This window comes from Opisthocomus hoazin, chromosome 14 (genome assembly GCF_030867145.1).
Source record: "Opisthocomus hoazin isolate bOpiHoa1 chromosome 14, bOpiHoa1.hap1, whole genome shotgun sequence".
In the NCBI taxonomy this organism is placed as follows: Eukaryota; Metazoa; Chordata; class Aves; order Opisthocomiformes; family Opisthocomidae; genus Opisthocomus; species Opisthocomus hoazin.
In genome coordinates, this window is record NC_134427.1 from 17,874,815 (window position 1) to 17,901,717 (window position 26,903).

Below are 26,903 nucleotides of genomic sequence, written 5' to 3' on the forward strand. Positions count from 1 at the left end.
AAACTTTACCATATTGTTAGTTCTATTTAAGTGGTTCTCCAGAGCCACTAATCCAGTAATAGATTATACTCCAAATAAAATGGAGGAAGATTCTGCAGTTTATTCAGGGAACACGTAAATGATGGAATTAATTAGTTAGACATGTCAAACAGTTTAAGCTGCATATTGCTGTAATAATACTGCTATTTTGGGCATCATACAAAAGCTTATCTATTACAATTGTTATGTTCAGAAGTGATATCTTACAGTAAATCAGAACAGTTAATATCATTTTATGATAATAAGCAATAAGCAAAAAATGTTACTGGCATGCCAAAAAAGTTATTTGAAAAAATGCATTTCACCAGTTTTGTTACTAGATACTCAAATCTTGAGAAAGCAATGCTAAGGAATGTCTTTGTGTGGCTATACGTGGAGTGAGATCAAAAGGAGAGGAAAAGAAGTTGTTTAGTTTGAGAGAAATATAAATTACCAAGAAACAGAATTGTTCAAAATCGTAAGAAAGTATTTATTTGGAATATTTTAAGGATATAGTATAATGATAAATCAGCATTGAGAGAATTGCAAACTTAGGGCAGTAAGGAGTGTCTTCAAGAAAGATGTAGTAGAAGATATTTGGTAACAAGACTGGAAATACTATTTTGCATTGCTGTTGGGGTGTCTACTAGAGTATTCTGGTTAGTTATAGTCTCATATTGATTTTAGTGGACAGGTAATGTGTTTCTCTGTACTCATGGAGATATTTTGTCCTGCTGTGTAAGTTAGGGTTGGTTTTCTTTTTAAAATACAGTTGTATTTTAACTTTAATACTTTAGGGTAACAGTGATGTTTGAAACTGTGTGCTCTGTGCCTACTTTTGTATCTCTTCTCCCTGCCTCCCCCTTTTTCTCCAGCTTTCATTGTCTGTAACACTGGGTTTAGTATTGCTTCAGTTAGTGTTTTTGTAATTTACAAAACAATCGTATTTTGGTGCCTGTCCTTTGTGAAAAAGGCCTGGTAGCACTCTTAAGTGTCAATGAATCAAAAATGCCACAGCTGCATGTTAGGAAGGTGCTGACTTATCCTGCCTGTTTGTAAAAGCAACCTGTAATTCTCAAACAGGCTTAATGATGAATCGTGTATCTTCTGTCCAGGACATGTCTGGCATTATGTGTTCATGCAGAATGAGCGGAAATGTAGCTGTGTGCCTCAGTCTAACACATGTCAAGTTTTCATGACTGGGTGATGTGGTACTACTAATCCAAGTATTAAGAATTGTGGCTTCGCTGTCAAACAACTCTTGCGATGTACTTCTGTGTCCTGTTGGCACAGAAGGCAGATGTTCATGCAGGAACCTGGAAGACGGTGTGATTTAAGTATCACGCTGCAGTTTTTGACTGTCCTGTAAATTAGATCTTCCTGCGCTTAGACTCTTCCTCTGGTGACTTAATTTTGGAAGAAGATGATTATTTATTCTGAAAATGCCATACAGTTGCTTAAAATAGACTGGGTTATTCTTCCCCTGAGCCTTATTCCTTCTGAAATGTGTATGGTGACAGTGTAGGTGAGTATACCTGTTGGTGTGTGTAAACCACCTGTGTGGCTTGATGGGGTACAACATGAAAATCGTAACTTATGTTATTCAGGTTTGTAATGACTGTCAGTTATTACTAGAACACTAAACTTCACTGAGAGCATAATTAAAATAAAGGCACAAGATATTGCAGAAAAGCCAGTACTACTAATTTTGCTTAATAAAGACTAAATTATATGGTAGGTGAACAGTCCATTTCATAATGGCTGAATATTAATCTTCTTAGTCTAATTTGGTAGCAGTTACCTTCCTGAATTGATTCTTTATCCATGCAGTTTTCATTTGTTTAGCCCTCCCTCGTTCCTGCCCCCACATATTTAGATTTATGAGTAGCATCTGTCTTTTAACACTGTTAACTGCTCTGTCTTTTGGAATTCTCTGAAAGACATGGTAGTGCTGTCCTATTTAGTTGCATTAAAAAAAAAAATCTTGCATCGATCTTTTCTAATTCTTGAGGTAAACGCGCTTCAGCATAGCAAGGAGAAACAGGGGAGTTGTCAATAATGGAGATGTAGGCTAATGGGTCCACATTAAAAACTACCACTGACAAGGCACAGGAAACTCCATCAGGACCTTTTAAAAAAAAAAAACACTTAAAAACCTGAAAAAAGCCTAGGGGATACACTGGTTTGTAAGGACCCATTCATATCTATGGAAGTAGACTTGATCAGTTAGTATCAGTGGGGACAAAAGGCTGGAAAGGGAGAAATAAAATGTTTTCCCTCTTTTTCTGTCACTCACTGTTATTTGGTTAGATGTGCAGTTTCCTGTGTAGTATTACAAAGGCTTTTTTTTTTCTTTTTTTGAAATACATTGCTAGATTTCGACAGATTTCCCTGCCCGTAGAAATATGAAGGCCCAAAATCAACTTTGTAAAGCACTTCTTGGACTAAAATTTAATTTTGGTCTTGTGTGTATTGATGGAGAGGATGAAGACCAAGCATTTTTTTGCTAACTCCGGAAAGGTTTCCACATTAAACCAGTCAGCTTTAATTGAAATGATTAATTACCTTGGAGCAGGAGGTACAGTATTGCACTCTTGAATAAATGTTTCTAAGATTTTTTCTGTTAACATAATTATTTTTTTAAAAAAATGCATACTGCTTCTAATCGAACTTGGACATGCAATAGCGTGTGCAACATGAACTGTGCTATGAAAGCTCGAGCTGAGAGGAGTGCTTGCTGAAGGCCATAGATGGGTTGGAGAGCAGGCGTGTTGCTGCGTTCTTGAGGGAAGTGGGGTTTGTTAGGGTTAAGTTAGACGAGCGTTGTAGCTCCTGCATGAGGGCAAAGCTAGCGGAGGAATTTTAAAAGAATGTGTGAGTGTGGGTGATCTTGCTGTCTAGTTTATGCAGTTTTAGTGAGGGAAGCTGAAAACTGGGCTAAGCTATACTGTTTTAGCTGTTCTTCAGAACAGCCAAAACCACCTTGGTAGGTTGACTGTAGTGGATGGTCATCCAGTTCTTTATGCTTTGGCCAACCATATTTAACTGTTTGCATTTCTGTGTAAAATATACCCGACTCAAAGGTCTATTTTAAAAGTCATATTCCTCTAAGAAATCCACTGATTTCTTGTTAGTAGCATTTGTTCTGGCATTTTTATGGAAACTACACTAGTGTTCAGTCGTGGGGAAAAAATTGCTTTTATTTGGGTTTTTAATGTTTTCTCACATGACTGAAGCATGTGAGATTCAAGTAGGTAGCCTCTAGAAAAATGTTTTGGATTCCACAGTATTCTTAGCAATTTAGCAGCTTAAATTAAAAAAAAATAATTTCTTGTCTTACACCATTGATTGAGAATACCATAGCTTTTTCAGGGAACAGTACAAAGCTTGCCTTGTCTGAAGGGCAGCTGTTACACCAAGAGCCTGTTTTAAGGAGTAAGTTTGGTGTAGTTAAAAGGCTGTCCTTTTTAAATAAATAATGGTTACATATCTGCAGATATTTGTGGTGGGCAGCATTTTTTAATGTACACACATTCTGCAAATGGATTTCACTGAACATTATTTTGCTTGTAGCGTTAGAACCATGACAGAACTTTTCTTACTAACCATTGATAAATCAGCTGATGAGTTACTGCCTAGGTTTTGTACTTTGACTGCATGTACTCCATGTGCTTGTAGGATTTTTAGTTCATTAGAGAAGAATTGCAGAAGCTTTCCAGAAGTTCCAAGCAGGTTAAAATCAGATTCGAAAAATTTTGTTTAAATGTGTAGCTCATGATTTCCTTCTGATCCGTAAGGGATCATAAAGGATGTAAGAAGCCTGTGCTACAGGGGCGGGTGGATGGATTGGCAGAGATGCAGTTTGGGTGCTGTCTGTATGCTAATACTCAAGGAGGTTTTGAGAACTAGATAGGATGTTATGATGCATTGTCCTTTCTCTTTCTCCGCACATATGAAAGTACAAGCAGCACTGGGGCAGACATAGCAGAATTTTTGTCTAGTGTGAAATGGTTGGGGGAAGACCATTATTCCAGCTCTGCATTTTGCTTTGGGCTTTGGGTTGTGGGTTGTGGGTGTTCATTATTCTTTCTGGTTTCAAGCTGTAAGGTAACCTGTATCTGATGTCAGGTATAAAAGTTTGTGAAAGGTTTGTTTTAAATGACTGGAAATTAATATATCAATTTATAGTATTTTCAGTCCTTCTTAAAACACTGCTTTGTGTGATTTTTATGTCTGTATTAAAAATACTCAAATACCAATATTTTCCGTGAAAGGGGGAGTTTTGCTAATTGTGGCTTAACAAACGCTTTTAACAGTAAGTTCTCTGCACTGATGACAAAAGGCACATGCATCCCTTCTTTCATGTTACTGAGGAGACTAGAATACTGCAGTGTTGCTGATTTCATGTTTGTTGGCTTTTGACTGCTAAGGTTAACACAAATCATGTGGTCTTTCACTTTTTTTCCTCTCTCACTAGCAGTGTGGGGTGATTGTTAACCTGCCTGTGCGTAGCTAGATATGTGTTACTGATGCTGCTTTAATCAACCATAAGCAATTTCTAGAGAACATCTTGAAGACATATTGTTTCCTTGGGGATTTATTGCATTTGCAACATCACACCTCTGTTCCTGCTGCTTACAGAATATGATTATCAGCTATTAGTACTGCATATTTAAACATGGTCACTACATAGTGTTTCCTTTCTCATTTGTGATATCCATCCTGCTCATTATTAAGGATCTCTCTAGTGTGTTTAGTTTTTGCTGACTTCTTTCATGTGCTGTGGTTTTTTCCTGTATTTGGCATTCCAGTGTAAGTTCTAGTTGCTAGTCTTGCTGACTGAAATATTGATAGATTTTTACAAAATGAATTTTTCTACAAATGTTTTTTCTTCATTTTCATAGGGAAGATAGAAATTCCTTTCTTTTCTCTAGTGATCAGTCAGTCTCTTTCAAAAGCTACTTAAGATAGGCGCTTTATATTGGTTTTACCCTTTAGTGTGCTCCATAACACTGAAGAATCACGTCCCTAAGTTTCGGGTTTTGCCTCCGTGTTGCCTAGGTGAGAACTGTTAACAAGTAGCGTGTCACAGTGCACATTAGAGACTGTGTGATATATGGGAACAGCAAAGTAGTGTTTCAGCCCTGATGGTTTAGATTTTTTTTTTATTCGTTTGTTTTTGTTGCTTACAGCGTACTCCAGTATTGTCATAGTTTGATTACATTCTGCTGGGCTGGAGATGGACATGTTTTAAACCATTGCTGCTTATATAAAAAGAGATTGTGATTTATTTATAAATAATAATATTTATGTAGTATGTTATTTCAGTGTAAATTTGGGGAATGGTAAGTATCAAAACTTAGATCTGTTCATTTCAGGATAGGGAATCATCATAGTGCGTGAACCTTGATGTGTTAATTGATGGGAGATGTGGTTGAAATAGGCAGCCAGGGCACTTCTTTGTCTTCTCTCCCTTGACAAATACTAGCTTCCATTTTGAACAAGAATATTGTTGTGGTAAAGGGAAACCATTTAATGGCATCATTCTGTGCTAGTGCTTGAGGGTTATAAATATCACAATCCAGCAAATACTTGGCGATTTCTTGAGCTGGGAATTGCTGCTTGTGTTGCTCCAAGGAGTCACCTCATATGTGAAGTGAATTGCTTGATGAGTACTTCACTTTCTTCAGGGTTATTGGAAGAGGTGAAAATATTTTGGTATCTGCTTCTGGAAATAATGCTGGACAATTGTCTTTTTCTCTGCAAGAGCATATTTTCCCTTCTACTTAAATTTAAGGAAATTGATTCTTGGGGAATTCAGGTGAAGATAAGGTGATAACATTAGAACTTTCAATTTATACTACACAGTTTTTAACCTATTGAAGCCAAAGCAACTTAAATTTTCTCCCTAACATGTCCTTTTGGGGTATCTGAGGGGACTGGCTGTGATTGCAGTTTTCAAATGTGTGTACTCAGTTGGGCTCTAATACAGAATTAAATACAGAAGTACTATAATGTAAAGAATGATTAAACCTTCGTTGCTGTAAAATGTAACTTCTAGTCTGTAATCATCATACAGTTAATAACATCATTATATGGTCTGGTAGAGAATGGCATACAATTACTTTGCTTGTGAAGAAGAGATTAGTATTTGTATGTGCTACGGAGAAACCTGATGACATTCTGTTAGGCCTACACTGGTACGGTGTCCTTTGTGGATTGGCTGCTTTTGTAGTCAGTGTAAAATGCCAGAATTATTTCCTTAACTATGTCCTAGGTGTTAAGAGTTCTATGCATTTCTTTGAGAGAAAACTGTGTGAATGACCATTTTGATGGAGTACTTTATATTTCTCTCTATCACTACTGTGAGGGTGAAAAGGCTTCTTTAGAGTTTGTCACTGGTAATATGCTTTCACTGTCTGTAAATTCAGTGCTAAGATTTGAAACCTAATTTTTAATACTTACTGTGCTTTCTTATTTTTATTAAAACACATGGATCTTAATTGGAGTTAATTCCCTGGGAGACAGATTTCTGTAAATCGAGTGATATCTCTGGTTCTTGTTTTTAATTTCTCAGATGGCTTTTGTGTGTTGTCATCTTACTTTGCTGTTGAAACAGCTGTGACTTTGCCATTCGTGTGCTTTAGTCCTTCAAATGCTCTAGCTTTGTTCTTAGACCTTCCCTTACTGTGTGAGTTAAGTTCACAAGTAGCTAACTACTGCTTGTTCTTTGGTCCATCATCAGCCTTCTCTGACCTTTTTGAAGGTTCTGTATTGCTGTCTGACTCCTCCTCTGCTGGTCTACTGTTGTCACCTTTGTTCCTTCTCTGCAGGTAAGACTTGCAGAAGACGAATCTTACTAGTTTGTGGCCTAGCAAGTGTGTCTTGCTATGGTCAGCTGCAAGAAGTGCTCATGTACCTTTCTGGGCTTTTTCCCTTCCGCCTTGTTTTCTTAGTGGGCTGTGTATTATACCAGATTCTGTGGTTCTAGAGTAATTTTTGCGCTTAGCGTATAAAGTCTTAAGTTAATTCACATAGTAATAAACTTTATGTTCTGTAATTAATTTTTTTGGCAGGCATCTGTTTCACAGTAATGAATCGGTAGCAGTTCTAGAATGTCTGTTGACTGTCTAGAGAATTGTAGGAAAGCTGGCATTTTAAAATTTTGCATAACTGAAAGAAGTGGGCAGCTTTATATTAACCTATCTTTTCTTACCCAGACTTCCAACTGAACTATATGCATATAAAATTTAAGCAGTGGGTTGTTTTTCTCTTGACCTTGGAATTTAAAGGGTAATTATTTTCCCTTAAACTCAAAACCATCCTGAAGTTAAAAATAATATGCCAAGGGTAGAGATAGTAGTTGTGTTTCTTAAAAAAAACCAAAACAAAACACAAACACAAAACACACCAAAAAAACCCAAAACAACAAACAAAACACACCAAAAAACCCAGACAACCAAACAAAAAGTCCAGCTTGACATGGTGTTACCCATTATCACTGTTGTCTATTTGGCTCTGAACAGCAGTTGAAAATCGTGGCTCTGATTGCAGGTTCATTTTAGGTTGCTTGCAAGACTAAATTCATAGCATTTAATGGTCTAGGATTTTTGTACCCTAGGGCAAGATTATCGTAAGTGGAGGTCAAGCTGAACAACCGCCAGACCTAATTTACACTCGGATAAAAATGTTCATGTCTGACAATTAGATGGAATGTTATAATTTCCCTAACTTTTGCTAAAATTTGGTTTATATTGTTTCAAGACCGAGGCAGTCTGGTGCCAAGAAAAAGCATCCTCTGAATGGAATATTAGTCTCACCTTTCACGTTTATGAAATTGTGCAGGATCAGGTATCCATATTAATAGCCCCCAGCACACTTGCTGTAGAGAGGATGGAAGACTTACTCCAGACAGAACATTTTCGTAATAGATAAATAATGCTGAAACTGGGGGAAGAAAAAAAAAATCTTGGAAAGATGTAACCCCTTTGGTTATTTACGTTGGAGTCTTCCAAGACAGATCTGATAAGTGTGTTTTGGTAGCATTATTATAATTAATTCTTTAAATCAATTGATTTTTCAGTAACGTATGTTTTGCCAGCTGTGTGATAGATCATGATCAAAATAGCGAGAGATTATTCATATAGGTTAGGTGAGGAATTAAAACCTTACTCTGAAACATTAAAACTGATTACAGTTAGTTGTATGTGGGCAAACAAAAGTAAAGGAAAGATGATAAATATATTTCAGCCAAAGCATTGTGTTATTGTAACTAAACATTATGTGTAGCTATTTTGTCAGGTGATGTTAACTTCCAGTGGCATGCCTGCATAAGAATTTCATTTACATTTTAGAAAATTTTGAGTGCAAACCTATGGGAAACAAGATGATATACTTGTAATCCTGAGTAGTGGTACAACAGCAAAAGATTCTATACTGCTGATTTTATTGTAAGAGCAATTCTGAATGTTAAGTGGCTTTTTGAGCAAGCAGGACACAAAGTTGGCAGTTTGCATTAGCAGTGTGAAGAGATTAATACAACATGGCTTATTGCTGATCCAGTGTTCTTATGAAATGAGTGCCTGGGGCATTAAAACCATGACTTGTAAAAATTTGCTACTTGATGATACTTAAGTACGCTTGGTTATTTTTTATATAAAGGTATTTTAAATGTAGGTGAATCCAAATCCAGTTACTTAATTTTTGGTATCTTCTGTTTTCCCATAATGAATAGTCAGCCCTGTGATAACAGACTATATGTAATCGATTTTTTAAAAAATTATTTATTTTTTAAATAGATACTGGTTTCAGGAGCTGTGAACTTGATGTAAGTAGTAAATGATTTTGCAGAACCTTACCAGGTGAAAAACTTATTTGCCATTAAATGTTACAATCCTGAGTGGTGATCACAACCTACTGGTAAAAACAATCTATGAGAACAAAATCGGTTAGCCAGAAGTAAGAGCAGAGTCTGCAGAGTTCAACACAGGAGTCATAAATAATTATGTAATTGATGGATAGCTAATTACGTCAAAGAAACACTGCTCTTGAAGAAGTAGCTAGGACAACTTAATAACTTCATATGGGGAATTCAACTAGATTTAATTTTGTATTTCAGAAATTTAAATATGTGGTAAAGAGAAAGTGTGTTGGCTTATTTCAGCTTTGCATCATTGTACAATGTAAAATGGAGTAGAAAGATCAAAGTAACATGAAGGAGGTATTGCCTGTTTTAAATAACCCCTCTTCTGTCCAACTGTTCTAAAATAATTGATTATTTACTGAGAAAAGTCAGAGAAACTAAACTAGGACTGAAAAAGTCCTGTACACTTAATAGTATGTTGTGTTCTCAACTGCTGAGTTACCCATTTCTGATTTGAGTGCAGGGAGCGTGATATGTGTTTGGTACAAAACAGAGGAAGAGAAACCTGTGCTAAGAGTAGGAATGCAGCTAATTATGGAACCGCAAGAATTGTTGGGGAAGACACAGTGACAGATACAGCACTTGCAATCTAGCAATTCTTGTTTTAATAATTAGAGGTGATTTCAAACAGATAAGTCTAATATGGTCATCAACTGAAAACCACAAGAAGATGATACAGTTGAGATAATAAATTAAAAGCTGAAATTACAGCGAGTGACTGAAGCATTTTTCCATGCGATTGTTGGGCAGCTATAGGCTCTGATAGTTGTCCTCTGCGGGTGTCTGCCGCGGCAGTTGAGTTTTCCATCCCTGTGTTGGAGGTCACCACCCAGGTAACGAAAGTCAGCAAAATAGGATTTGTCAGCCCTTTACTCCTCCCTATTTGTGGTTCTGAATATTAGTTGTAGTTGTCAGTGAGGATGAGCTGTCATTACTAGATTGGAGTGTAAACTGGAGCATGTGAAATGTGAAAATTTGTGCGCTTTTGTTATTTTTTGTTGTTGTTTTTCAATGGACTGGTAATACTTGATCTGGTTAGGTTCACCCCACTGGGGTAGCAGCCCGTTAGGAGTCTTAGAAAAGGATCATTCAGCAGCAAATTTATCTGAATTTGCCACAAAAAATCACAAGTATTAAACTGCTGTATGAATTAAAATATAGCTACTGTAAATACAGTCAACACTGCAATGAAATGTTATTCGGCATTTTATACGTACTTACAACTAACTTTTAACAGAGAAAAATAGTTTTTGGTATGCCTTATATTAAAGGGGCTGTGACGACTAAAAGGAGGTTCCTTTTGTGTTTAAGATACGGTGAAAACAATAGCTCTAATTCTTTGCTTATGCCCAAAATTGCATTTTTGTTTTAGCTGTAAGGAAGAAAAAGGGAAAAAAAAACCCCACCGCAAAACCTAGCATTTGTTGTGTGAGATTTGTTTGATCTGTTGGAGGTGAGACTATTAGTAAGTGATTGGTACCTCAGAGTCCTGGAAGTCTGCTGCGAGTTTCATGCGATTCCAAGAGTATGGGACAGTTCTCTGAATGCAGCAAACTGATGCTATAGGGTGTACCCTGCTCCAGAATGCCGCTCTTGGAGTGGGGGAAGGGGGAGGAATCATAGCACATGTAGCTTGTTTGAGACATCTGGCACTACTGCTCCTTTTTTTTTTTTTTGGTCTTCTTTTAAAAAGAAAATACAGGAAAGAGCATGACAGTAACTACCTTATCTCAACAGCTTCTGCTGTGTTGCTGAGCTAATAAATGCGGTAGTTTTCTAGGTATCGAACGTTGCTCAAGTAAAATATTTACTACAAATTATGGTCCTTGCATAAAGTGATGTAATGCATGTTTTCAACAAAATATAAATTTAGCTGTAGGCCATAACTGCCTTTTGAAGGAGGGGGGAGCTACTACCTTTATTTACCTGATGAATTTACTCAAGAACAAGCGTGTAAGGATATAGCTTTTTGATATTTTTTATCAAAAACCGAAGGGTTTATTTTGGTTGATTTAACAAGCTGTACATTTTGTATTTTAGATCTGTGTGGAATGGATGCTCCTGTATCCTTATGGTGCCTAATGCACAGTATTTGAGAGCCTTAGAAAGGAAGATAATTTCAGAAGGACAAGTCTCACTAACCTTTGCTTCAGATATTTTATACCTGTCGGGAGTTTCTCAGTATTTGTCACCTTACTTAGTAAAATGAGTTTGGTCTCTAAAAAAAGAGGTTAGCTTTTTCAGGTTAGCTTTTCATAGAACAGGCATCGTATGTTACAGCTCTCCCAGTTGTGATTTGTTATGTGCCATAAGTAAGCAACTGGAGTTGAAAGAACTTAGCAATTTGAGTAATGCAAGTATTTTTGCGGTGTTTTGGGTAGGTATACAGGTGTCCACACTGGTTTCCTCTGGATGTGCAATGAATGTCAGTAGCTAAGTCGAGGTCTCCGTACATGAGGCTTCAGCACCAGTCATCTCACACAAAATTGTTTTGAGGGCTCTGTTTTAGGATGAGTGAAGAAAAGGAAAGAGAGGGTGGTTTTTTTTTTAGGCTTCGTGATGATAATATGTATTTTTTTCCATCCGGTAATGAATTCATTAATGGATTATTAACATTCTGCCTTGTGGATGTATTCAGTCCTCTAAATTGTGTGTGGGAAAACCATGCACATCGTAACTGCTGTTTCATATAAAATTAGTATTCAGTGCTGCAGATCTCTGAACAAACCAGTTGGGATTCTGGCCCAAATGTTATGAGGGGAACAAGAACAAAATATTGGGTATTAAAAATCTTTAAGTTATGACTGAGGATGTGTGGAGCACAGATGTTCTGAGGTTGGCAGAATTGCAGAGATAACATTTTAATGAAGGATAACAAGGTTTTTATCTTTATTTCTTCTGTTTTAGAGGTGAAGCCAACTTTTGCATACATGAGTAGTTGCTTGAATTTTGTTTTGTAGGGATGATTATTTAGATTGATTGTTGAAAGAGCCATAATCCACTTAAGAAAGGCTTAGGTTTTAGCTGTCATACTACTTGGTTTGGATGCAGCACAACATTTATTCATTTTTTTTTTCCTTAAATACTCCTTTTCCTTTCTAATTGCATACATTTTTTCATTTGAGCCGGGGAAGGATGGACAACTGCTCTTGATTGTTTACACAGGCACCAGGGTGATGGCAGTTTTTGGAGCTTCACTATAAATAGAGTTTTACAGTGCAGTTGTGAGACCGATGGTGACAGTGGCCCTCTGATGGCAGGGGTGACAGGGGAGCACCCCGCCGTGGGGTGCAGAGCAGCTGTGTGCCTGCCTGAGGCCCATGGGGAGCCCCAGACAGGGGTGCCCTTGCTGTAGTCCAGGCCTGTTAACAGAATACATGGGCTGGTGCTGGAGAAGAAAGCAGGATGGAATGGGGCATGAAGCATTCCTGCATACCCCCACCCCCCCACCCCCCTTCCAAATGATTTTAAAGATCCAGTTAAGACTAATGCAGTTTGATGTGCTTATATTCTTTTCTGTTTGTTTCTGTGCTGGACTTTGACTCTGTAGTTATCATCTTGAGGCAGTTCAACCATTTTTATGTAGTGTGAAGCTTCAGCTAATGAACTCTGGTGGATCTCGGCTGACAAAATGCCAAACCGAGCTGGTTCTCCTTTTCTCTTCTTATGTGAGAAGGCTTGGGATCCCAGTGCAGAGGGGTACAGTGGGCTCTTCGAAGGACTGTCCAAAGTGTGCGATGACCTGGGCTGATACGAGCCGACTCTGGGAGATGTGCTTGAGAGATTTTACTTTCCGCTCTTTGGTAGTTTTATTGTATGGGGTTTTCCCTTATTTCAGTCATCCAGTATTGATGGTCTCTTACAGTAGAAGCTGGTACTATTGCAGTATGTACTGTGTAGTCCCCCCTCCAGAATTTATGATCAAATACAGTTGTTCTTAGAAATACACAAGCAAAGTTTTGGGCACAAAGCCCTAGTGACCTGGACTTTTCAAAGGGGAAAATCTATATCGTCGGAGTGGAAGCTGTGGCTCCTATAAAGCGAGGCAATGTGCAGGCTCGCATTGATCAGTGCAAGAACAAGAAATAGAACTTACCAGATGGGATACCTTGTCTGTTGGAAAACTCTGCCTCTGCCGTGTGTGCTGAAGTAATTCATCACTGTTGGCTGCATGTTTGAACAACGCTAATTCTGTTCTAGGCTTTTACTGTGTAGCTGGTTACCTGCATGCTGTGGACAGTGCGTGTGCATCTTCATCCCTAGCTCCTACAAGAGCCAAAATTTTGGGGGGACATGTGAAGGACTAGGTTTTTGAAACATCAGTGTGCGAGGGGATGTACTGATCTATTCTGTAGTTCAGTTTGGAAATTTAGGGCGTTAGGCAGCTGGGAGGTGTGCTTGCCTTGTATCGCAAGTGAACTAGTACTCCTCCTTTGGCTTGTTTAAGTAGGCATATGTGGCTCCCCCCCCCCCCCCCCCCCCCCCATCTTGGTTGTCATCCGACTTGGCTTTTATTCTTCCTAAGAGCCTCATTTTCCACACAGTCAGACTGCAACATCTGGAAGCCATCTCTTCTTTGGCAGGGAAAGATGTGGCAGGCACAATGAGGTGTAACTTCTACTTTTGTTATCTTACCTTTGCCTTTTTTTAAAAGACATTCAAAGCCAAACCATTTTAAAGATGTATGGAAATTTCAGGTGCATTTTAGCAAAGCCCAGAAATACTGTTGGGCAGAATCATTAGAGAGTAATATACGTATTTTTCCCTCTAATAAGGGCAACAGTTGCATTTACTGTACAGTTGATTAATTTCTCAGTATTTTGTAATGCTTGTATCAAGTGTTTTAAACCCAAGTTTTACCGGACCATGTAAATTACTAAATACTAACATAAAAACCTCCTATGATTGAAACCATAACAGTATGTTTATTTTTCAAAACAGTATTAAACTTACTGCATTAAAGATACTGAGGTTGTTAATGGTACTTTAACGAGTAATCCTGTGACTGTGAAGCACTGTAGCAAGCTTTCTTTCTTCTGGAGCAGTAGCTCCACATATTTATTTAATAAAAGCAGCAGAAGTCCAGAAAATACTTTTAATGAGAGGGAGACTATTTGAAGGTGAAGTTGAGGTTGGCAGGGTTATTGGGATGGTACAGAGGTCTTTGTACTTTATTCACTTTCCGAGTATCTAAGCTTGGGGTAAAGTCTCAAACTTCAGTTTTGGTTTTAGCCTGACATTTTTCATATGGCTTTTAAATCTTAACCCACCTCCCCCACCCCTCTTTAAGCTTTTGGTTTCACAGCAATAAACTGGGAAAACAAATTTTTCTTTCTGTTTACCAATGTGTGCGTTTACCTCTGGGGACCTGTATTTTCCATGTGCTAGGCTGTTTCCTGGCTGGTAGACTCCTCAGGTTCTGGCGGTTGCCGTCAGCTGGGCTGCTCGTCTGGAGGCTGGGAAGAAGCAAGTGGTTATGTAGGTGATGGCGCAGTCTGCTATGTAATGGGAATGTGGGAATTGGGTGTGAAAAAGGAGTAAGGAGAATGCTTCTAGAAGGAGACAGCTGGGACTGGGCAGGTGCCCGACGCGTTTCCAGGTAGGAGGTGCCGTGTCCCTGTGGCGCGGGTCGCAGGGTAGGAGCGTGGCTGCAGCGCTGCGGTGCCCGAGGGTCTGGCCCTTGCCCCTGCTTTGCCCCCCGCAGCTGCAGGACAGCAGGCTGCTGGCTGCGGCCTCTCCCGGGGGAAGGGGAGGAATGTTAGCAGTCGCTGTGCGAGGACTCCGGTTTGCCACTTCTCTTTGAGGTGCTGGTCCTGGTCCTGCGTCGCAGCAGAGCTCTGGCCCAGCTGGTGATGACTGACATTGGTAAAGCTCGCCATTGGCTTTGTTGTGAAGGGAGCTCAGCTGCCTCCGGTACTGCATCCCGGTGCCTTGTGGGGCGGCCCGGGGAGTTGATTCAGTTGGCTGATCCAATGGAGAGCTAATTATGGGGGGAGGAAATGGTTTTGTTTTCATAATTTGCTTGCTGCTGGTTCATTTGAGTGCTAAAAGGGAGGAGAGACTTTCCTCCATGTGTGGGGAGTGAGCAGGAAGACAACTGCTTTCAGCAGCAGCCCCGGTGTCAGAAAAGCATGTTCTGAGATGGCTCTTTCCGACTTCATTATCAGACTTGTTGCGTGAACTAATGAACAAATATGATAAAAATTGGATAAAGAGCAGGCCGAGGAATAAAAATGGTAGTGTGATGGCATAATATCAACAGCCACTGTAACATTGCTTTTTCATTTGTTAGAAGATTAAAAGAAAGAGATGTGTAGACAGAAGTGGTGTGGAAGGGGTGTAAAAGCTGGACGTTTAGGAAAAAATAACTTGAGAAGAAAGACTGAAAAGATAAGACCTATATAAATTAGGTCATTTCGGTTCTTAGTTGGAGGGTTAACTGTTCAGTGACTTTGGCCCATGGACTGTTATTGTATACATAGACTATGTCTCTGTTGGTAAGCATAGAAGAATGTAGAATGATGATGTCTAGTTCAGGGCTTCTTGTAAAGCAATTACAAAACTCATTTGTTAAGCAAACAGCACAAAAATAACCACACATCTAAAGGTATTAATTGCATTATTGTTCAGTTTAGTCTTGATTATACTATCATAGTATCATCAAAACTGCTGATACAGTTATAACTAAATCTTATTAAAGAACAGTTGTTAAAATACAGAATGCTACTTGAAGAATGTTTTATGTATTTTACTCAAATTACAGAATTGCTTTAAAGCCTGTTGGCAGCTCAGGTATTAGGTTGTGTGATGTTAGTAGAAATAACACACTCTTTAAGGCCTGTAGGGAATGTCATGCAGTTACTCAAAATCTTGCTTAAAAATCGACTTACTAAGATGAATGCAAAAGTAATATGAAGCAGCGTACTTATATGGGGGGAAAGAACCTCAAACAGCCTGTCCTTTATTTTATAAAACAAAATTTTAGACAAATTCTATTCTGTCAGTAAAGGAGTGAGGGGCATAATGTAGTTGATAGCAGCTTTCTGTTCTGAAATAGTTAAGGGAAAATATTCGCCATACTTCTGATCCTTTATTTAAATTTTATCTGACTAGCATTTTAACTGTTGCTGCTGCATAATTGGTTCTGAAGCATCAGCATCTCTCATTCATGGATAGATAAATAATTCAGGGATGAACTTTAGCCACACACTTCAGCATCACAATTTTAGAAGTTCTAATTTTCTGAATTAAGAAAGTGAAGTCCTTGATTTTATAGGTGATAACTGAATTATAGGGAAAAATCAATACACTTCTGAACAGCCATCCTGCTTTTCTGAAACCTGTGTCCACCTACCTGAAACACCTTGCTATGAGCTTGTTAAATAATACTCTGGTGAGGCATGTACACAGGTGTATGAAATACGGGCTTCTGGGGCAGATAGTGTGATTCTTTGTGTTTCGTGTGTGTGTGTATGTATATATGCATATTCTTTTAGCAAAGGCTGCTTGCTGATTTATATTCATGTTTTGTTTAGTTTGTCTGTGCATCTAATAGCAATTATGAGAGAACAGGTAGCGCTCAGCAGCTGCTGTTTGCGTATGTGGTGTTGTGTGAATTTTGTCAGCTTTTGCCAGATCTCAACATTTGGCCAATATATACGAGTTAATCACAACCATACTTAAATTAATTATTCATGTATTAGGGAAAAATAACCTTTTAAAATTTAGATCTGTTTTTCAGTGAAGACACATTTGAGTTCTTCATAGTGTTTCATGTTTAGCTCTTGCATTTATGAGTCAAATTGTTGTAAATAGAAGCTCCTCTTACATTTAGAGTTGGCAACATTATGTACAATTAATGTTCCTGGACTACTGCTGTTGTTCCAGTGTTTTTTTAGTTCATTAAGTTTTTGTTAGCAGAATTTTAAATGACAAGGTACAATCAAGGGATGCATTACTTCTGCTATTAAAATGTATTAAATATTCTTTTCCTTGCTTTTGAAAACTAAATACTGAGACTAGTCAGACTACAGCAGCTGTATGCATTTCTGTCTTTGGAAAAGTCATTGAATCAAATATGTATATGCATTTATTTCAGAAAAGATGCAGGAAGCTTCTGGTGTCTTTATATAATCTAAATATAAATCTAAAGGAAATGTGCTACAATATTATTGCACTTTTAGCAATCTTTTATAAAGTTTATTGCACAGAAGTAACTAGGTCAACCTCTGGATGACCTGTCTTTTGGAGTTTCTTCAGTTAGCTTTAGGCTAGAGCTCCACCTTGTGATCTTTCAGCAGGATACATTTTCTTTTTATAGTTAATAATTTAATTACGATTTCACAGAGTTGAGTGACTTCGGAAAGTTTTTTACAGACGAGAGATTTCAGTATCTGCTTGGGAAAATTAAAGTTGAATTGTGTGAACATGCAAAAAAACCTGAAAAGCAGCTGCTTTTTATGATGCACTTCAGTTTAGATTTAACTTATTAAAATAATCAGGTTATTAGAGCCCATTTAGTAGATAACGTAGAATTTCACTGTTTAGAATGGCATCTGTAGGAATTTCACTCTCCTCTTTTCAGACTGCACTGTGATGAACTCAGTATATTTTAAAAGTTCAGGTAGGGTTCTTACATGGACCATTTTTCCTTTCTCAATGGTTTTCCAAACTGTGTGCTTGAATGAGTCATGAAGTGTGTTCGTGGAGAAGACATGGCTGGCAGTAGCTGTGAATTTCCAGAAAGCATTGACTGAGATCAAGGATAGTGGGGAGTGACCACTGCCAGTCTTCTCCCACACCAAAACAAGAGAACATTAAATAAAACTGGAAAGGAATAAATTCAAAGGGAAGAACATGCCTCTTGGCAATGTGGAGTTTGGCTGTGGGAACTTGTGTGGAATACCATCGCTGCTGAATATTGAGTTCACAAAGTAATGAAATTGAAAAAATATGAATGAGGGGTTATAAAATATAGGGACAGCCTTTCTGGCTAAAAAAATCTGAGTTATTTCTGGATGCCAGGAAGGTATTCAAGGAAAACATTGCTAATATGAACAAAGCAAGTGTGGTGTTCTTGGGCAGCTTCTGTTGGCCACTGCCAGAGGGGGCATGCTGGGCTGGGTTGACCCTGTTGGTTGAGAGTCAAAAGTCCATGTCATACTCTGGATGTATGGAAATCTTTTAAAATTATCCCTTACTGGAACAAATGTAAGGTTTGTTTTTTTTTTTTTGTCATTGCTGGAGTTTGAGCTTGATGCTGGAGATCCCTTACAGTCTTATATCGTGTGTTCTTGTAAGGCGTTCATCTGTAGCTACTGTTTTCCATAATACCAGTATATAGTTGCACTTATGGGGCCAAGTTGCTTCTTCCTTCAGGAAAAACGATTCTTGAAACGTAAATCTTAGTAACTTAACACTTCAGCATCTAGCAAGAACTTGATATTTCTTTCCCATTTTACGAGGTGATTCTGACCAAACCATGCCAAGTTTTCTTTATGTTTTATTGTTTGTACTAAGGTGAGCAGTTCTTACAACAAGTTCAAGCTCGTATAAACTGCAGACAGCTAGTTTTGTCCAGTGATTTATTTGACTTGTTTGATGCAGAGAATAGATACTTTAATCATTTGCTCATCCTTTTTCATAGTTTTGTTGCAGATTTTTTCTTTAAAATATTTCTGTGATTATAAGAAACTTTATTGAGAATTTTTGCAAAATTTGATAGGACAATAGATTTGCTTTTCATAAAGGGGGCTAAAAATGTGTTAATTCTGTGAACAAGTGGTTAACTTGATTTGTTTCTCGATACTTCCAAAGTTTATGGAGTAGGTATTTTTGGTGTTGTAAACAGGTAGTACTAATGAGCCATAATACAAAATTTACATATAAGCATCCCAAATGTCACTTCAGTAGATGTCTTGCTTCTCAACATTGAAAAGTATCAACTAGAAGAAGTCAAATAGCATGTTGATAGACAGGTTGAACTCGAAACTGAGAGCGGTGTGGGTTTTGAAGTTTGCATCTTTGCTTTGCACTGGGACTGAGTCACAGGCTTGCTCCAAAAAGGACTTGTGTGGCTGGATCTCTTTTCATTTCTTTTTTTTCTTCATGTTTCTTTTTGCTTTTTCCCCAGCCCCGAGGTACAGCTCTGAGCTGGTTCTAGCCTGATGACCAAGGCACTAAAGTGTGCTGTGCTTTTTTTGCAAGTTCAAGATGCTGACAGGAATCAGAGCAAATTTTTTTTTTTTTTTGAAAAGAAAGTACATATATACACACACATAAAAAGTGTAGAACATCTTGATATGTCGCCAGCTGAGCATATAGTTTTACAGACAGCCTGGATCGTAGTAGCTCCTTGCCACCAAGGAAGGGAGTTGGACTCTTCACCCCTCTGCCCATGACTGCGCAGTCTTGTGTTTCCCTTGCATTGGCTCCTGCTGCTGAACCAGTTTAACTTGATAATCCAGGGGAAAAAATTCTTGAGGTATATTTTGTCTATTTTATAGGGGAATTTAATCAGGTGATACTGAATGGCAGAGCCTACCAAGGTGAATGGCTGGGGAGGGGATGTGACCCTGGCTGTTAACGATGGTTTGCTCAAGAGAGTGTAGAATTGGAGCAGGAGAGGGTGAAACACACCAGTTGTGCGCCCGTGTGGCTTTAGAGAAGGGGAGAATGGGGTGACAAATGTTGCTGCCATTCTGCAGCAGCAGTGTTTTTGAAGCTTTTTATCTTCTACTGTGTTCTGGATGGAACGTGCTGTAGTAGTTGCAGACTGTCTTGAGTTTCACCAGCCTATCAGGGACCTCCTCTCTTTTTGCCACTATTTCTTTTCGCTCTGGTTCTCTGCTTTTATGTAACTGTGTGAAATGTGAAGAAATTAAGTTCAGGGTTTATGGTTTCTCTCAGCTCTCTAAATTCTGGAAGCTACAGTGGCCCCTAGCATTCAGAATAAGCACTTGCAGGAAAAAAAATGTACGGCCTCTATCTCCATGCTCACTTGAAATGCAGTCTCTGAAGCATAGCTACCAGACATTAAGCAACATGTGCGTAGCATGCCAAAATTAAATATTTCCCTCAAATACCTAATCACTCTATCAAGCTGTGGAGTCAGCAGACTTGGACTCTAAAGGTTTTTCTCTTTGCTATTATATCTTTAAAATACCTTAACATCATAGTTTCTTAATTTAACTATATAAAAGTTAGCCTGGGGCAGACAATTGACATAGAAGAGTTTAGCCTGTGTGGTTAAATGGTGCATTTGAACTATCTGGTGAGTTTTTTTCCCCTTAAACATACGAAAATTAGATAAAGAAAAAAAATTATGAAGAGGTGGCAATATTATCATTGAGTTGAAAAGCAAGTATTTCACAATCTTATGTTTTCTTGCTAAAATGTCATGCTGTTTCTGATATTTTTCTTTACAACTTGTGGATAGTATTATCTTTTTTGATATTCTTAGAGTCTTGTCAAATGCTTTAGTGTTAAAACTGTTGTAAGCGTGGTTTATCGGCTCTGGAAGTCAGGGAGTTGTGAAACATCTGGTTATAAGAACTTGTTGTAAGAGCTTATCTTTATGGAAAACGTTATGGAAGTTTACAAATGGGAGATATGAAGTTGGTATGTATAATGTCCTTCAATGTACACATACAGTGCTTTAAATTTAACGTAAAAATCTGGTTTCAATCTGATTACCAGAAGTATCCTAGTGTTGGTAAGTCTGGGCTCTGCAGTGCGTGGTGTTACAGTTCCAGCTTAAACCTAGGATAGCTTTAGAAAGAAAAGCTATTACTTGCAAGGTGTTAATGAAAACCATTCCAGATTGCTTATCCTATTCAGAAAATGTGTATTTTTGCCAGATGTTTGTCTTCTGTTTTACTGTGATGCTTTCAAGATTTGTGGAGATACTTTGTGTGAAGATCATGGGAGGAGTCAAAAATATAAAGTCTTTCAACCGGAAAAAGCTTGGCTGGAAACAAGAGGGTGGTGTGATGTAATTTTTCTCTTTTTTTCAACTTTTTTACCCCTTCACATGTGGAAAAATTTTCAATGTATTTATTTATTTTGTTATAGAAGTTGTCCACTGCAAAGGAAGAAAGAAAAGTAAGCTTGTACTTCAGACTGGTTTTTGAGTATCTTTCTAATACAGTGGTGTTCCAGAAGATGATAAAGAAATGATAGCAGCTCCAGAAATACCAACTGATTTTACTCTCCTTCAGTAAGTGTTTTAAGAATTTGTAGTTTCATTTTTAAATGTACGGGCTCTTTCTAGTGTTAATACATATGGTTGGTTTTCTCTTGGAAACAAGGAAACTAAATGAGGGAGTAGGGTTCTGGATTTTTTCCTGTTGAGATATTGATACAGCTTTGTCTGAATTATTTCTTAAATATTCAGCAGTAATTAAAATTTTAAAAAAAATTAGAAAAATTCTAGAAGTGCTTGATTATTTTAAATGAATTTTTAAACTTTACTGGTAGGAAGCCATTGTGACAGACCTTTTTTTTTTTGTTTGTGATGTACTTCTCAGGATTTTGTCTTCCAAAATGAGTTTAAATAAGAAACTTTTTGATTAGGAATACCAAAAAAAGTTTCCTTCAGTAAAGCTTCTTCGTGGAGAGAGACGAAGTAGTTGAGGTATTTGCCCTTAATAGCTGGGGCAGGTCACGTAGTATTTTAAATACCTCTTGCCAAATGTTTTAAAGTCAAAGTCTTAGCTTCCCTCGGGCATCAGTTCCTTGGTGTTTTTGACATAATTTTATTAGCTTGCTAGTCTTCCTACAATTTTTAAGAAGCAGACATTTGAATTTCCAAGGTTTAAAATCGGGTGTGGATTATATTTTGAACAGTGAAATAAAATCAGTATTTTAAGCAGACAAAAAGAATGCCCTTCCTCACCTTTTAATTGTCAAGAAATTGTTGTGAATATGTTTCAAGAGACTGTTGAAATGGATTGAATTGGTATAAAATTTAAAAAGATACAAAGATGCGCTTGTGTATCTGAGATTTTTTTTGTGGGCTTTTTTTTCCTTTGAGAAATAAAGGTAAATTAGAAGATGGTTTAATATGAAATACTATTTTTACAGCTGTTCATAATGGATTTTTACTCTTGGAATTTGTGTTCTGTTCTTTCCTGTGAAAAGAACGCTTGGGAAGTTTTGAAGAAGAAATATTTCTCACCTTTTTCTTTATCTGTTGCACACCTCACCCCCCCACCGCCCCACAGTTGGAGACTTTCCCAGTCCATATCACAGTACATAGTCAACAAAACCCGAGATAGCAAAATACATGTTAAAAAGCAGAAAGCTTCTTTCAAGCACTTGCAATAGTTAGAGACGTAAGGTTTCTGGGTTGTTTTAGAAAGTTATAAAGAAATACGTAGGAATGGGTCTTCCGTGCCCCCCAGTCATCTTTATGATTGCATTGTTAAGTTGAAGCAGGAAGTGCGTATCAGAAATTTGTGGTTACAGCTGGAATTCAGGTATGCATGTCTGCGCTGAAACGAGATCTGGTAGCATCGTTGAAGTTTATTCTACAGGAAAGGTAGAAATGGACAATATATAAGCTGAACATTCTCTAGTAATAATTGAGTAATAATTTTATTTATTAATAATAAACCCTAGTGTTGACAATAAAGGTTTTTTATATTGATGCAGCATATTTTAATGATGTGGGAAATTAAACAAATGACAGATCATATATCGTTTAACATCTTTTTACCTGTAAGCCTAAGCAGAACTATAGACTATCTTTTTGATGGAGAAACCTCATCTAAACTTTCTTCGGTACCTTTTGACAGAAGTGCGTACCTCTTGACTGTTTGTTTAGTTTGGAACAGCACGAAGAGATCTGCTGAGACACTTTGGTTGTGAGGGAGGGTGGTGGTTTCTTTTTTTGATGTTGAGTTTTTCCCCCTCTCTTTTATTTCGTTTTGTGTAAGTATCGGTGACAGCTAGTTACAGTTTTCTTTGCTCTTTCAGATAGTGTAACGTTTGTCCCATGCCAAAAGCAAGGTTCTCAACCTGTTGCTATTTTCTACCCATCTTCACATTTTTTAGCCTTACTTCATGGCTTTCTTCGTAGGTAAATTGGGTGGGGTGTGAGTGTGAGGATACGGTCTGATCTGTTTCTCGACAGCAGACTCAAAAAGAAGAAAAAAGCAGTTTCACTGTTGGAGTTGGCTTACTGAGCTGAGAGCATAATGTGACTCTATTTAGTATATTTAAGAATGTTTCTGATGAAATGTGTAAATGGTTTGTCTTTTTATCCTTGCAGGGAGTCTGAAACACACTTCTCTTCCGATACAGACTTTGAGGATATTGAAGGAAAAAACCAAAAACAAGGCAAAGGAAAAGTATGTTCAGTTTATAGAGATACTGAAACACTTCTGCTGTTACAAATTGAAGAGTTCAGCACTTACTTTGAAGCTGAATGAGCTAGAAATAGTTTCTGAAAACGCGAGTGTTCTGTGAGGAGAGTTCATATTTGTATTTGCATTGAAATACTTCATCTTCAGTAGTTGCATGTTTCCTTAGTGCTATGAAGGCATAAGGGAGGTGGCAGAGAAAAAGATTGGCTTTGATTTGATTAGTCTCTCTGCGTGTGTTCCATCCTGTACTTAAATTTGGGGCTAATACAGTCTGTTTGCGTTAGTGTCATTGATTCTGGCACTCTTTTAATTTGAAAGGTAAATAGAAACCAGTAATTCAATTAAAAGGTGCGGGTTTTTATACATCGCAGTCAGGAGGTTACACTACCCGAGTGGAGAGGTCTGAGTGCAGTTGATAGCCCTTCTCTCCCCTCGTGGGATGGGTGTCCTCCCCACCTGGGTGGCTCCTGCCCTCTCACTGCCCTGCACCCCCCATGTGCGGTTCCTTCATGCTGCCTGGCCTGGGCTGTGACCGCCTCGCCAGGCACCCCATGTGCCTGTACTGGTACAGAATGCCCCATTATTGAGAGGTGGTGATAAATAGTTTTATATATACAACAGTCATTTAATTTCTGTTTAAATTTTTTTTTTGTTTCTTCTTTATGTAAGTCATGCTCAACTGAGGGAATCAAATACAAAGACACCTGTCTGCTCTTCCTCACCCTGCTTGCCAATGTGTGCTCAAATTAAAAATCAAAAGGTTAATGAATTGCAGAGGAGACTTTGTGATACGTGTTAAGGGAATTGCCATAGGTGTTTTATATAAAATCTCTGTCATCTGGTTTAAAATTAATACACAAGAAAAATGTTTGTGTCATACGCTGTCACTTGTTGCAGTTTAAGTTGCTTTAAGATTTTAAATGAGGAAAGGAGGAAATGGAACCTGTAGAATCCTTGCTGGTCTTTGTATCAGTCAGGATCAGCTGTTATTCTCAACTTTGGATTTTACATCTGGTTCCTGAAAACAAAAGACCTTGTGTACAGTTGTCATGGTATGTATAGTAATTTGAGGTTTTTTTAGTGGCTGCATAATACCAGCCAGTTAAAACTTCTTGTGCGTGTGTGTGATTGCAGACCTGTAAAAAAGGAAAAAAAGGACCAGCAGAAAAGGGGAAAAGCGGGAACGGAGGAGGGAAACCTAGTGGTCCAAATCGGATGAATGGACATCACCAACAGAATGGTGTGGAAAACATGATGCTGTTTGAGGTAGTTAAAATGGGCAAGAGTGCTATGCAGGTAAGATTTGGGATAGCTCTATGACTTGGGTGAATATGCAATTTAGATATAAAAATATTTTTCTGTATATACGATTTAGTAAAATGAAGCCTGAAGAAAATTTTTTTCTTTACTTTCTAGTTTTTAGTTCCAGATTAAGATTAAAAAGAAGTGGTGTTGCATTATGAAGGTTTGAATTTGAACAAACTCATTTTTCATTTCTAAATGTCAGGCATGAATAATCACATACATAATGAAGAAATTCGAACTGTGATTCAAAGTGATTTTTCAGTATCTTAAAGAAAGAAAGGTTATTTTAGATTACATGACTTTTAAGTCCTTTTTGTGTGGCTCTAACCTAATAGAAATGTGGTTTATGGGTACAGTTGTCATAGAACTTGGAGAAGTCTGTAGTTTGTAGATGCTTCCAGAGCTTAGATTATCTGAAAAGAAGTAATTGCTTCTCTTCTTTCACCCAAAGTAAAATTACTAGCTACAACTTAAGGTTAAAATTCCCCTAAGTTGGCTTGGCTAATGTATATTGCAGCACTCTGGGTGGAATTTGGGTCAGGAAATTTTAACCTGTTAGAAGTCTCTGCATTAGGCACTGTCTCTACTGCATTTACTGAAACCAGTCTATTAAGAAATTTAGCGCTACTTTTTTTTTTTTTTTTTAAATGCAGTTAAATCAGTGAAATGTTTACTTGACGGTGTGACTCTTCCAGTGGAGAGAGGGTTAAAGTGTAAGCCATGAAGCCTTCCTGCTGACTCACTCATGTGACTCCTCAGCAGCCTCCAAGGAAGACTATCTTTGGGATTGAAAATCTAGACTTTGCAGCTTCTATAATACGCATGCAGGAAGCTGCCCTCCCGAGATTCGCAGGCTCCTGCTTTAGAGCTGGGAACCTTGAAGCCTGAATTCCTTGGCAGAAATTCAGTTCAGACTTTTAAAAAAGAACAGTTGACTCCTTTGATGTATTTGCACAGAGAAATTCTGATACTTCCTCATTTGTTTTGTTCTGCCATATTTCAAAGTGGAAGAACTATACTTTTGTAACTCGCTGTGTGCTGCATTTTCAGGCGATTACCAGTGGTTGTATCTTCATGACATTTTTAACTATTTAAGAGGTACAGTCAAAATCTCTTGCTTTTCAAGAGCAAAGTGGACCTTTGCCAGGGCTGATCACTCTGTTGAATTGGGGAATTGGTACCTGGGTAATAGAGTGAATCTTAGTCAATATTTTTTGTCAAGATTAAGGAAGAAAAAAAATTCTCAAAGTATTTCTAAAGTAAAGTCCACTTAAGTGCTCAGTGTAAAAAGTTTTCTCTGTGGCCCTCGGCGCTTGTGTTCCTGAAAAGGTTTTCATAATAGTTTTTATTTTAAATTCTGTTCCATAGCGTCTTCTGAGTTAGTGTCATGGTTCATCCACTGAGAGAAAATGTTTCAAGAAACTACTGTTTTGCTGGAGGTCCTTTACAATAAATAAAGCCTGAAAACAAGGTTGCTTAACTGAAATATTTGTCCTGTTACTAGCATTATCTTGTTCTTGCACAGTGACCTTCTTCATAAGCCTAATTTAAGATGTTTTCTAGATTATTTCCCCCCTCCCCATAGGTCAGTCAAAGAAGTGCTAGTTTGTAGGTTCTGCTCCTTCTAGGAAGACTATGACCGTTTCACTTTGACTTTTTCATTCTTTTTGTCTTGCTGACGAAAGTTGTGCATCCTACTCTAAACATTAGGGAAGAGGGAGAGTTGTCTTTTGGAAGTTCTGAGCTATTCCATCATGTCTCTCTGTTTAGAATGACTCTAGATTTTAGGGCAGGGTATCAACAGATTAAAAAACTCAAAAGTGAGAGCTTGATGCTGAAGTGAGTCTCTTGTGCCCGTGTTAATAAATTAATTGCGTGATGTATATTGTCATGACTTCTGCAGGAGACAGTGTGTACTATACACATGGATGGTTTAAACATAATTGCATATAAATTCTGTTTTCTCAAAACCGTTATCATAGGTTTCCTATTGATTTGCTTCCCTTTAAGTTTTTTTAGTAAAATGCTCTTGTTCCTGTTTGGTTTAGTGAATCCAGAGTAATTTATGTCTAGGCAGTGTAGGGCAGTGCAGTTCATCCTGTTATGGCTAATGTGTGTGGAGCACAGTTCATCAAAGGGGCAACAGTTTTGAAGAGTGTAGGGAGTTGTAGCTGTTGGAACCGAACACCTAAATAGTATCTTTAGAGAAGCCTCACTAGTTTGAGGGGGGGGAAGTGTACAGAATAAGATGACTTATTTTCTTGGAAACTGGTACTGTGGCAGTAAAGGAT

At 37.9% G+C, this 26,903-nt stretch overlaps 1 protein-coding gene across 6 annotated transcripts in view; it reads left to right on the forward strand.

Moving 5' to 3' along the window:
• Positions 1-26,903, forward strand: part of STAG2 (STAG2 cohesin complex component) — a 79,138-nt gene that overhangs the window by 15,307 nt on the left and 36,928 nt on the right. For all 6 annotated transcript variants that reach the window (XM_075435170.1, XM_075435171.1, XM_075435165.1 and 3 more), the window contains exons 2-4: positions 21,014-21,158; positions 23,214-23,292; positions 24,442-24,603. In XM_075435170.1, coding sequence (XP_075291285.1) covers positions 21,115-21,158; positions 23,214-23,292; positions 24,442-24,603 — 285 coding nt within the window. In that variant the 5' untranslated portion in view covers positions 21,014-21,114. The remainder of the gene's footprint in view (positions 1-21,013; positions 21,159-23,213; positions 23,293-24,441; positions 24,604-26,903) is intronic.